The following is a 13,294-nucleotide window of genomic DNA, read 5'->3' as shown; positions in this document are numbered from 1 at the left end:
ATTCTTGAGTGAAAACAAATAAAGTATGTAATAACCTTCTTTCCATCCATTAATAAGAACACAGGAAAGAGATCCAGGGCAAAGCAGAAGTTATAGTGTGTTGTCCCCTACAAGAATATGAAGCACAAGTACAAGCAAGATTTTAAAACCACTGGGGGCAGGGGAATTTATCTGCATAACTCATGTCCATGTTAACTACACAGAGGTCAAGGAATGAGACTAATTGAGAGCACAAAGATTTGAAAAACTATAATTCAAATATCAACAGCCCTATGTAGCATAAAGGCTTGGCAAGAAATTAAGCTGACTTTTGATACTTGAATTCTGAATTTTGAATTAATCACTATGAGAATGCCTATGAAAAGTGTAATTAAACTAGAAACAGAGAAATTTGCGAAGGTGACAATGGAAAAGTGGAAAACTTCACCCCATCAAAGGGGACAGAGATATTACTGCAGTGAAAAGGCCACCAGCCTCCACATCTATAGGGCTTCAAAAGACAGGTCCTTCTCTCTCTAAATATGTGCTAATTTTTATAGCCCTGAACAACTGAGCAACTTTCTTTTAAAAGATAAAATCCCTAAGAGCAACAGGCAATCTCAAAATTACAAATTATCTGCTAATACCAAAAATATATTTTTAAAAAAGACTTGGGCAATGTTTGCACGGAATACCTATTTGTGTGCCTCTGGGTCAGAAAGGACAGTATAGCAGAGCTCTCTCTTCCCTAAGGCACGACTCATATGTGTGAAACTATTACCAAACAATCCTAACACTAGACGCAGCTCAGGAAAGTGCCCTGTTCTTAGATACAAATAAAAGTAGTTCTTAAGGTTTCCAAGTTTCATCAAATCACTATGGAGGATGTTTTATTTTTAATTATTATTCACATTTGTATACTGAGTCACTTATAAAACAAATTAAATATGGTTTAATAAGTTTCAATGCCCCAAGCTATTTCAGCATTATGTCATCTCTGTCATGCAAGAACTGGGAGTGCTATACCCTACAGCGATAACTAAAAGGCTACTTGAATGGCAGGTTTAAAAGTAAACCTTCAGACCCAAATAATTTAGAATGCAGATCTCTGAAATATGTTACATGTTTCCATAAATTAAGAATTTAAAAATAATTTCCTCATAATTTAGCTTGTGTCGCTACATATTCTATATAAATACAAAATCATATATACATAAATGTCCACAATACATTTTTAAAGTGTTGCTTTTTAGTTAAGGAAAGGGGGAAGAAAGCTTTTAAAAACCAGAGTATGAAATACTACAAGCAGTGCTTCCTGCTCAGGCACACCTGTTGTGAAATGATGTATTACTGTCAGCAGGTGTAAAAAAAACCCAAGCCCCTTTGTGGAATTTAGATGTGTAACGCGTGTGCATGTTTCAACAAGAATCATGACACAATAGTGCCTTCTCCATTTAAAATGCTGAGTTGGATTAAACAGTAACATAACCAGTCATCAAAATTTAAACCCATGAAGAGGCAGACTAAACAGAAGCAATGTAGAACTCTCCAGTTTGTGTAGAATCAGAAGAATATTCTTATAACCAAGGTTTTCCCTCACACAAAAAGAAAGATTTTACGGTAGGCGCAAGATTCACTATCACCAGAATTAAAACTTGCACACTGCAATGCACTAAAATAATTTGTGAGTTTCATTCTAATTCAAAACACTTTTGTCACATCCATGCTCACTAAAAGCAAATTCCAAAGTACATTATTTGAATGCAAGTCTGAAAAAGCAAATCACCTTCCCAGTGAACTCATAATCTAAAAGGGTAGATTGTCTCGCTTAACAACAAAAGCCTAGATGTAATGCTGGATTACTTTTCTCCAGAGGATTTGCAAAAACGTATGACTTCTATGTAGAAGAAATATTTAAGACAAGTTTATATATTTATACACACACTCTATATTAGGGATGTCACACAGCTGCCCTACCGCAGAAGCAGCCCAGAGAAGGAATTGTTCCTCTCTTATCCTTACTTTAGGAGGGTAATACATTTCTTACTATCCCATAACAGAATCAATTGCTATCTTGCTAATTCAGCAACAATAACCACGGCTTGGGAGTGGTCTTTGCTCATTTGTTTGGGATGGGACAGACTAAAGGTCAAGAGAGACTGTGCAGGTGGGGTTAGGATTACAAAATAGGTACTGTATGGGTCAAAAAAAATAAAGATTTCTTAAGATTATTAAGAAAGCTCAGAGCTGCATTCTGTTCTACACCCTCAGCAACGATTTACTGAATATAAGTTGTACAAAATTCCAACTAGGATGAATAAAATGATGTAAACCATATAGTCTCTCTAAGGGAGAAAAAAAAAAATCTGTATTTTGACTTATTTTATACTGCACTCCTGTTGCAGTAAGTAAATCTTCCTAAGGTCAAGTTCCTGAAACAAATGATTACTCATTTTCTACTCCATATTTAAGATTTTTTTTTCTACAAAACCTCCTTTCTTTCAATTCCATTTGTTTCTCATTTCTATAATTGATATTAAACCAGAAGGTCTAAGGGCATTTTAAACAAAGCCAATAATGACTTGAATGTGAATTAGCAACAGTAGAATACACAAATGACAAACACTTGCTACCTCCCTTCCCACAAGGAGAAGAAAATTAATCATCATATCAAGCCTGTTGCTTCCAGGGATATTAAGTCATACTCTGGTTTCGATTCTAGTTGTTAAATGTTCACCTGTTTCGCTTACAATGCGCTAATGAACAGGTGGATAAAACCAAAGCCAAACTCAAAGGAGTGACACAACATTAATGTAATATACACCCTGCAGGTTTCATCATGCACCTCAGAACAGTAAACAGTCTGCTTTTCCATATCTGAGAAGGAGATGATGAAACACTATTCTAACTCTTTTCAAAAAGCACTGCAATGCATAGGAGCAATTCCTCCCCTTTCTTGACCAACAAGGCTTAAGAAAAGTTATTCTAAATGTAGCTCCATTTCTTTTCTGATTTGGAGATGCTAGTAAAGTCCCCCTCAAAAAAAGTTAATTCCAGCCCAGAAATTTGCTTTAATATTTAGTAATGCACCACACCAAACATATATACTGCTATTTAAGAGTGGCAATTTTATGTAAATTATAGACATTTTCACTGCATGTTAGCAAATCCTAAATCCAATTAGACTATGCAAGAACATGCTGTATTTAATGGCACTCATTTTACTTCAGCTTTGGTGAAAAATAACCAGCCAAAACAAAAGCACACTAACATATTTGCACTCTAACAACATCACAGTAAATGCCAAATTACAATACATTGTATAATGCATTGCATCATGTATGTCACCTTTAAAGTTATCCATATGTATTAAGGGCAAACCACAAACATGATCTTATTTACATATGACATCTTGGACTTATGTACATATAATATGGGAGTACAATCACCCAAAAGATCATTGACAAAGAGATTGGTTGCAGTTAGACTCTATATGAAATTAATAGACTATTCAATCTTGGAATAAACCTTTTTTGATTTATGGCAGTGGTGGGCTGCCTGTGGTTCTCATGTGGCCCAATCAAGGTTCTGTTTGGGGCAAATAAAACACTTGCCATGCTGAGTGTTGCCAAATTCCCCTGGTTTCCATCCACATAGTTTTTTGACTAGCAGTATTACCAAAGCGACACACATGTAAAGCCAAGGCATGAAGATTTCACACAACTGACTGTGAGAGATGTGAGCTCCCTCTACATCCAATCAAACCACTGCTACAATTCAAAATCGGCAAGCCCTGTCAATTCTAGGTACGCAAGTGCAGTCAGCAAAACTACCCTATCCCAGGAGACCATCTTCATTAAAATAATCTTGCGGCCCATCGAGATGAAGAGCCACTCATATAGCCCACACACTAACCTAACTTGGCCATCACAGATTTATGGGCTCTGTTAGTACTACTTAATGCACACAGTGTCACTGCAGGAAGCAACAGCTGAAAAAACAAATTAATGCAAAAATACTATCTAACTTGGATTCTTTCTGCATTATACAAAGCTAGTATAAATAAAATAGCCTGTTAAAAATGGCCAGAACACTGGACCAAGACTTTCACAAATCCCTAGCAATTTTAAATATCTAACCTGAATATCTTAGACGGGAGTACAGACTACTAAAAATCTTGGCCTTTTCACTTTGGACATTATCAGTTAATATCACTATTATGCCATTTTCTTGGCATTTTGTACCAAACTATACATAAATGGTGAATTAAGAAAAGACCAGTTTATATGCAAATGCATATTTTAAAAATTAAAATGGAAACCAACTTTTATATTTTACTTGTATCTGTCAATGGTGAAGAGTAGTCCCCAGTGAGAGAACCTGTACTACGGAAATCACACATTTAGAAGTGTTCTAGGGCAAGGGTTCTCAACCTTTTTCTTGCTGAGGCCCCACTAAATAAAACTCTAGGGCCCAAAGGAGGAGGGGGGGCTTTGGGGCTCCAGGCCAGGGTAGGGAATTCTTGGGCATAGGCATAGTTTTACTTCTGTTTGGGGGAGGAGGGGGCAAGGACTCGCAGGATTCAGGCCACACAGCCAAGTCCAGGGAATGAGCATCACTTCTACCCCATGACTCACATCAGCAGGGCACCCAGCTTGTTGGAAGAATGCATCCAAAAAGTAAAACTCAAAGAGGGGACTAAGCAAAAGATTAGGGTGCAGGCAGGGTGTAGTTAGGGGTGGTGTATGGGTGGGAGGTGGCTCTGAGGGTGGCTCCCAGCTCAGGGGGGATGGGACTGGGACTCCCAGCTTCAGCCCCCATGCACTCCTAGCTTAGGGAAGGTGGGGAGGAGTGCGAGTGTCAGCTCTGAACTGCTTCCAGATTCGACAGAGCGGGGCCTATCAGTTCCAGCCCCTACTACTCCTGCTTTTGGGAGGTACAGAGTACACCAGGTCCAGCCTCACGATGGTCCTAGCCAGAGGGGGGCGGCACATGTGAGGGATCTGCCCTGCACCGTTCTCAGTTTGGGATGGGGGTAGTGCCCTGCTTGCTTCAGCCCCAGACAGCTTATGGCTTCAGGGAAGGAGGCGGCAGCTGGTTTCAGCCGCATGCCACTCCCAGCTTCAGCCCCATAGAGCACTGGTTTCAGACATGAGACCACCCTCCAAAAAAGGGCTGACAGATCCTCCTCAAAGGAGCCACAGACCTCCAGCTGAGAACTGCTGTTCCATAGAAACCCAAATGATGCATTATACAAACACAATTCTGAAAGTCTTAAAAGTTTAACAGGAATTTGTCTTAGTACCAGCAACAGCATATAGTGGAACAAAACACCACAATGTATTCATTTACTTGGACCATCTTTTAGCATATCAACAGCTTTTACCAGGGCCTGAAGCATGCCATCCATTACAATAGTCCCTTCCATGGTCTGAAAGGAGGACTTAGATAACGTTGAAAGGGCCCAGTCCAGGAAGTTGGCCATTCTTTTTTGTTTGACATCAGGGCGGGTAATAAACCTGTCATAGAAAAACACATTGCAAGTTATCTATTCAGAGCAATCCAGTTAGTAAGTATTTTCTCTTTTCACCCAAACTGGTTTTAATTCCCAAAGACAACTGCCAAAAGGACATCTTCCAACACATTTTTGGCAGGAACATTGCAATTGTCAGATGTTTAACCCTATCATTTTAAATAAAGTCCTAACCTAGATTATTTCATTTAATTTATAACTGCACCATCCTGTAACTGGAATTCTTAAGAAATGTATCAACTTAACTGTCGGGAACTACAAATTAGTAGGTTTTTCAGGAATCCCCCCAAAAAAGAAGCTTTTTCATTATTTTTCCTGTTTCAATGTTATCAGAGGTCATTGCACTCAAGATCAACCTCTGTAAATTTGAAGAATTTGCTAAAAAATTATGAGATGTGTCATTACTTCTCAGTATTAAATGACCAGCAGCTTAGTCATATTAGTCTTCAATATTGCAAGAAATACATCATCTGTATTGGTTGCACCTCTAAGCATGTGACAAACCTTTTATTATTTAATCCTCAACACACCCCGAGTGATATAGTAATATTAAACCCATTTTACAGAGAAACACAGAGACTCAGAAAAGTTACACAACTTCCTTAAGGCCACACAGCAAAGTATCCGCAATTCCAGAGACAGATGGATTCGAAGTGTCCTGGTTCCCTGATCTGCACACGAATAATATGATCAAATTCCCTTCCAAGTAAAATGTAAGGCACAGAAACCCTGAAACTTTTCTCCAAAGGATAATTTTGCTAATGTTACATTCTTACATTAAGAATCAGTAGACCCAATTGAGTATCAAAATATATTCAGAATGTTCACTCGTTCAGTTATCTGGTATTTGTTCTTAGGGGTGTAAAGGGGCAACCTGTTACCCAGTAAGCATTATCTTACTGGCACGGTTACCAGGATAAGCAGAACCCAGCCCAAGCACCACAGGTAGGGCTGGGTCCAGCCCAGCCAAGTCCATTGTGCCAAGAGTACTCAAACCTGGCCAGGCCCAGTACAGCATGCCACTGGCAAGGGACTGCTCCAGTGGACTCCTGCCTGCAGCACACCATAGCAGGCTGATTAACCAGTTAAACATGTAGTTTAACTAATTAACATTTTAAGGGGGATTTTACATCCGTATTTGTTATGAGTGCATACCCATCTGCAAATTAACCCATAAGATAGTGGGGAACTGAGAATAGCACCCTACACAGAACACAGGCCTTTGTAGAGTCATTGTTTTAGCAGCTACTTGAGACTTACATTCATGTACAGTAATACTGGCAACTCATACTGACATTCAAGTCAATCCAGCTATTAAACTTTTCTCTTTCCATGAACAACTCCTCTGAAGAAGTGGGTTTTGCGCACAAAAACTCATGATACTATATAGAGATGGAGATGGAGATGGAGATGGTCTGGATGCTCTCTTTAGAAAAAGCACAGTTTACATTACATAGAGCCTTTTTTCGAAAGAGCACCTTCGAAAAAAGGCATTCTTCCTCGTAAAACGAGGTTTTCTGCAGTCGAAAAAACTGCTGTGTTCTTTCAATTTACTTTTGAAAGAACGCAGCAGCAGTCTAGACACAGGAGCAGTTTTTATTTTTTCCTGAAAAAAAGCCACTTTTTTTGAAAAAACCCTGTAATCTAGACACACCCGAGTGTTCTACCTGTGGCCCACACATCCCCTCTCTGCTCCTCTCTCCCAGGCACCTCACACCTCCTAGGGCACTGGAGCCCCACACTGCCTACGCCTCCCTCTTAGCACTTTAGGAGCTCCATGAATCCACTAATTCGCAGCAGTTCAAGCTCTTGGAGGAGGGGAAAGAATGAGGACCGAGTGCAAATCAGTGGATTCACGGAACTCCAAAAGTGCCAGGAGGGAAACAGAGGAAAAGTGTAAGTGTGGGGCTCCTGTGCACCAGTGCAACTCACTGTTCAAAGTGGTGGGTGGAATTTCAAATTTCTTAGGAGGGGCGGAGAAGGGAGAGGTTTAGAAAAAGATGCAGATTAGCTCTTTTGAAGAGTTTGGTTTGGAGTCTGTTTTTGTGGGAAGTTGCAGGGTACGTAGAGAACATTCAAAGTTCTTCTTCCACTCAGGATTCTGCTGGTGGCAATAACATTTCGTCACCATATATTGGACCTACGTTCATACAAGTATTCCATGTACTACTCTCAATACTGTAAATCCACCCAGTATTGTCAGATGAAATTTTTATAGGCTAAGAAAGTAAAAGAAAAAAAAGTACACTTCACTTTTTTCCCCAAGATCAGCATGAGATTTACCTGGAAACCAATACAGCAGCTGCATCTCGAGCCTTATCACTGACAACCAGGTAAGACTAAAGGAAATAAGAAAATTAATTCTTAAAGCATTTGCAGAGACAGAATTAGTAAACTACACAAGTTCGAAAATTTAGCAAGCCACATGCCAGAAATCAAAGTTTCCATCTCAACGTCTTTCATAGCAGCATAATCTTTTCTGTATCATTGCATTAAAGCAATACAGACAAATGTCAATACTAGCTATTTTTATGCTCTTGTAAAACAATCCTGAAGAGATGTAACACAACCATTTCAATGGACGTCATGTTAAACTTTGTATGAAAGTTTATCTACATAGATGCTACTTTTCAGTCAAGCTGGCTGTAGCCAATTGAACACTTTTTCACATCTACTTCATATATACCAGGGCTACTCAACACATGGCCATTTGTTCACGGCCCACAGTGCAGTTTGGGTACATGCGGCCCATGGGTGGGAGCCAAAATAAAAAAAATAGTGAATATAATGGTCTACTGTTGATATGCGTTTTAGTAGTTAAATTCCTGGACTGTCATTGCTTATTAAAAGTGCTGTCATGTGGGTGGAAATTGGGTAAATATTGCATTTTATTAATAACAGCAGAACTGACTTAAATGGGGCCTGTGTGTTGTGTAGTCTTGCCTTAATCTTTGTATTCATGCCCATCAGTGTGAAAGAAGCTATTTACATATATTTGCATGTATATGCAACCACACTTAAGTTGCAGCCCTCAGCATGTGCTGTGAGTATCATTGTGGCCCCCGGAGCTTTCAAAGTTGAGTAGCCCTGATATATACCATTGTTCACTTCAGGGAAACTAACTTCCCTTATGACTAAGTTGACTAACCTGGGTTCACAGCTGAAAACACTAGCCATTTATTTCTGAAATCAGCTAGTCTAACAAGATATGCATTTATATTACATAGTATTAAAATTAAATAGTCTCACTTTTTCATTCTTCTAAAGTGATAATTTCCTTCTAACATTAAAGAATAGAAACAAACATATTCAGGATTTGCAACTGTGGGCAAAACCCTTCCATATTACATAAGCAAAGTGAGGGCTAGGAAATAAAAGGTCAAATATATCACACATAAAAAATTCAAAGTCTTTGTGTACTAAACAAAATAGCGCTTACTTTTGCTATTTTGAGTATGCGATCCATTATTGGCATTCGAGTGTGTCCTTCAGAAAGGATATTTCCATCAAGGCGAGCCAAATCAAAAGGTATCAGACATGTCATGGAGAGCCACAACAAAAGCATGTAGCGAGTCTCCCACGTCTAGAAAAAAAAGTTATAATAAAACCAACTTTTGTTTGCTCCAAATACACTGTTGTCTGAACAGAAGGCTTTTAAATCTGACAGGAGTGAACTGTCCTGTGCTTTTCTTTTTACAATTTTCCATCATTTCAAAGTAACAAACTATAATATAATCCCCTTTATTTGGGGAAATGAGAGATTGAATGCTTTTTTTTATTATTGTTCCTTAGTCCCTTGACCAGTCTCTCTCTCTCTTTAAAAAAATTAACCTATTTTTCCTTTTAATTTTAGTTTCACCCTTTTCCATTTAGCTCATTTTTAGCCCTGGCATCCTGTATTACTGGTGTTTTGTTTTGTTTTGTTTTTTTACTAACACTCAAAACTCTCCCCTTCACCGCAATTCCTACTGCCAAAAATAAAAAATGGAAAAATCCAACAGAACATCTTTTAGTTAGTAAGACAACTAAAGGATACTTTCAAAAGTTTTCTACAGATATTCAGATTGACATTTCTAAATGTTTTATTATCTGCTACTATATTTATTATATGCTATATTTTATTACAAGCTGTGTTAGTCTGTATCTGTAAAATAATGAGGAGTCCGGTAGCACCTTAAAGATTAACAGACGTATTTGGGTACAAGCTTTCATGGCTCAAAACCATGCATGCATCTAACAAAGTGGTTTTGATTCATGAAAGCTTATGACCAAATAAATCTGTTAGTCTTCACTAGGAGTCCTGTGGCACCTTATGTAACATACACTTCCACATCCTGAAAACTTAAAAAACAACAAATGGTCCTCCAGCACCTTAGAGAATAACAAAAAATGTAGATGGTATCATGAGCTTTCATGGGCACAACCCTCTTCTTCAGATGAATGGTGCAAGGGGTCCAGAGTTGCAAATAAACAGCAGAAAAAGAGGGGATGAGGCGGGGGAAAAGAGAAAAAAATGTCAGTTAGAGGGGATGGGGAGGAAAAGAGAAGGAGAAAAAACTTATCAATTAGAGGCTATTGAGTGGGATGCAAACACCCAATACTTCACTTGTAATGCCATTAGGGTGTTGAATGTAGCGCCCAATCCAAGTAATGTGTTTGTTCAGACACTGATTAAAAGGTGTCAAATTTGCAGATGAATGCAATTTCTGCAGCTTCTCTTTCCAGCTGATTTTTGAAATTGCTTTGTAACAGGATGGTCACTTTTAGATTAATAAGTACCCGGGCAGGTTAAAATGTTGGGGAACAAACATTTGACACCTTTAATCAAGGTCTGAACAGAGACCTTACTTGTATGGGAAGCTACATTCAACATCCTAATGACATTACAAGTTAAGTACAGGCAGTCCCCAGGTTACGTACAAGATAGGGACTGTAGGTTTGTTCTTAAGTTGAATCTGTATGTAAGTCAGAACTGGTGTCAGCCGCTGCTGAAACTGATCAGTTTCAACCGCGGCTGAATCTGGACGCCAGCTCTGACTTACATACAGATTCAACTTAAGAAACCCAGGCGTCCCCAAGTCAGCTGCTGCTGAAACTGATCAGCGGCTGATTCCAGGAAGCCTGGGGCAGGGCAGCTGGGGTGCCACTGGGTTGCTCCAGTAGCGCGGCGCCTGGGCGCTACTGGAGCAACCCAGCAGCACCCCAGCTGCTCTGCCTCAGGCGTCCTGATTCAGTTGCTGCTGAAACTGACCAGCAGCGGCTGAATCAGGACTCCTGGGGCAGAGCAGCTGGGGTGCTGCCGGGTTGGTCCAGAACAGCGCTGCGGGACCAACCCGGCAGCCCCCAGCTGCTCTACCCCAGGGGTAGGCAAGAAAAGCCTGGTCTGCTGGGGGGGGGGGCACTAGCTGCACCCTCCCCCAGCAGACCAGGGAGACGGGTGTGAGGACGCCCAAGTCCTCCACGGCTTTGCTCCGTCTCCCTGGTCTGCTGACCTGGGAGACACGGAGCAAAGCCGCAGAGCACGCGGGCAGTGGGACAGTCCAGGCGTGCCGCGCTGTCCCACTGCTGGCGTGCTCCGAGGCTTTGCTCCCCATCTCCCTGGTCTGCTGGTCAGACCAGGGAGACGGGGAGCAAAGCCTTGGAGCACGCCAGCAGCGGGACAGCCCGGGCGCGCTTGAGCTGTCCCCCTGTGGGCGTGCTCCACGGCGGAGGAAGCCGGCGGCGGGACAGCCCAGGTGCACCTGGGCTGCCCCGGAGCCCCAGCCCCTCCACAGCTTTGCTCCGCGTCTTCCTGGTCTGCAGACCAGGGAGACGCGGAGCAGCATTTCTCGCCCTGGAGTACACGGGCGGCAGGACCACAAGGTCCCGCAGTGTCCTCCGGGGCGAGAAAAGCTGCGTTCGTAACTGCGGATCCGACATAAGTCGGATCCGCGTAAGTCGGGGACTGCCTGTATTGAGAATTTACAGCCCACTCAATTAGCCTCATTTGGCATAGAAACTGTAATTGACAATTTTTTCTTCCTTCTCTTTCTCATAGACTTTAAGGTCAGAAGGGACCATTATGATCATCTAGTCTGACCCCCTGCACAGTGCAGGCCACAGAATCTCACCCACCCCCTCCTAGAATAATCCTCTCACCTATATCTCAGATATTGAAGCCTTCAAATACCTTGAAGACCCTAAGATGCAGAGAATCCTCCAGCTGTGATCTGGACCCCATGCTACAGAGGAAGGCGAAAAACCTCCAGGGCCTCTGCCAATCTACCCTGGAGGAAAATTTCTTCACGCCCCCAAATATGGTAATCAGCTAAACCCTGAGCATGTGGGCAAGACTCACCAGCCAGACACCCAGAAAGTTCTCTATAGTATCTCCTATCATCCCTCAACTGACCTATTTACCACTGATAATGAATGGTCAATTAGTTACCAAGATCATGTTATCTCATCAAACCATCCCCTTCATAAACCCATCTAGTTTAATCTTAAAACCAGATAGATCTTTTGCCCCCCTACTTCCCTTGAAAGGCTGTTCCAGAACCTCACTCCTCTAATGGTAAGAAAGCTTCGTCTAATCTCAAGTCTAAACTTCCTACTAGTCAGCTTATATCCATTTGTTCTTGTGTCCACATTGGTATTAAGCTTAAATAATTCCTCTCCCTCCCTGGTATTTATCCCTCTAATATATTTAAAGAGTGCAATCATGTCCCCCCTCAGCCTTCTTTTGGTTAAGGTAAACAAGCCAAGCTCCTTGAGTCTCCTTTCATAAGACAGGTTTTCCATTCCTCGGATCATCCTAGTGACCCTTCTTTGTACCTGTTCCAGTTTGAATTCGTCCTTCTTAAACATGGGAGACCAGAACTGCACACAGTATTCCAAATGGGGTCTCACCAATGCCTTGTATTTTGGCACTAACACCTCCTTATTCCTACTGGAAATACCTTGCCTAATACATCCCAAGACAGTATTAGCCTTTTTCACGGCCATGTCACAAAGCGGCTCAGAGTCATCCTATAATCAACCAGGACTCCGAGGTCCTTCTCCTCCTCCATTACTTCCAACTGATGTGTCCCCAGCTTATAATTAAAATTCTTGTTATTAATCCCTAAATGCATAACCTTACATTTCTCACTATTAGATGTCATCCTATTGCTATCACTCCAATTTACAAGGTCATCCAGATCTTCCTGTATGATATCCCGATCCTTTTCTGAATTGGCAATACCTCCCAACTTTGTGTCATCCGCAAATTTTATCAGAACACTTCCACTTTTGGTGCCAAGGTCAGCGATAAAAAGATTATATAAAATTGGCCCCAAAACTGATCCCTGAGGAACTCCACTGGTAACCTTCCTCCAACCTGACAGTTCACTTTTCAATATGATCCGCTGTAGTCTCCCCTTTAACCAGTTGCTTATCCACCTCTCAACTTTCATATTAATCCCTATCTTTTCCAATTTAACCAATAATTCTCCATGTGGTACTGTATCAAATGCCTTACTAAAGTCGAGGTAGATTAGATCCACTGCATTTCCTTTATCTAAAAAATCTGTTACTTTCTCAAAAAAGGAGATCAGGTTGGTTTGGCACGATCTACCTTTTGTAAAGCCATGTTGTAATTTGTCCCAATTGCCATTAGCCTCAATGTCTCTAACTACTTTCTCCTTCAAAATTTTTTCCAAGATCTTGCATACTACAGATGTTAAACTAACAGGCCTATAGTTACCCAGGTCGCTTTTTTTCCCCCTTTCTTAAAAATAGGAACTATATTAGCAATTCTCCAGT

General features: G+C 40.9%; 1 protein-coding gene across 3 annotated transcripts in view; it reads right to left on the bottom strand.

The window, feature by feature from the left end:
• Nucleotides 1-13,294, bottom strand: part of TBCD (tubulin folding cofactor D) — a 265,482-nt gene that overhangs the window by 233,676 nt on the left and 18,512 nt on the right. For all 3 annotated transcript variants that reach the window (XM_075903520.2, XM_075903522.2, XM_075903521.2), the window contains exons 6-8: nt 8,952-9,095; nt 7,796-7,851; nt 5,366-5,498 (exon numbers count right to left, since the gene is read on the bottom strand). In XM_075903520.2, coding sequence (XP_075759635.2) covers nt 5,366-5,498; nt 7,796-7,851; nt 8,952-9,095 — 333 coding nt within the window. The remainder of the gene's footprint in view (nt 1-5,365; nt 5,499-7,795; nt 7,852-8,951; nt 9,096-13,294) is intronic.

The sequence above is a fragment of the Pelodiscus sinensis genome, chromosome 20 (genome assembly GCF_052426305.1).
Source record: "Pelodiscus sinensis isolate ZL-2025 chromosome 20, ASM5242630v1, whole genome shotgun sequence".
Taxonomy (NCBI): Eukaryota; Metazoa; Chordata; order Testudines; family Trionychidae; genus Pelodiscus; species Pelodiscus sinensis.
This window is presented reverse-complemented; position numbering and strand designations above follow the sequence as displayed.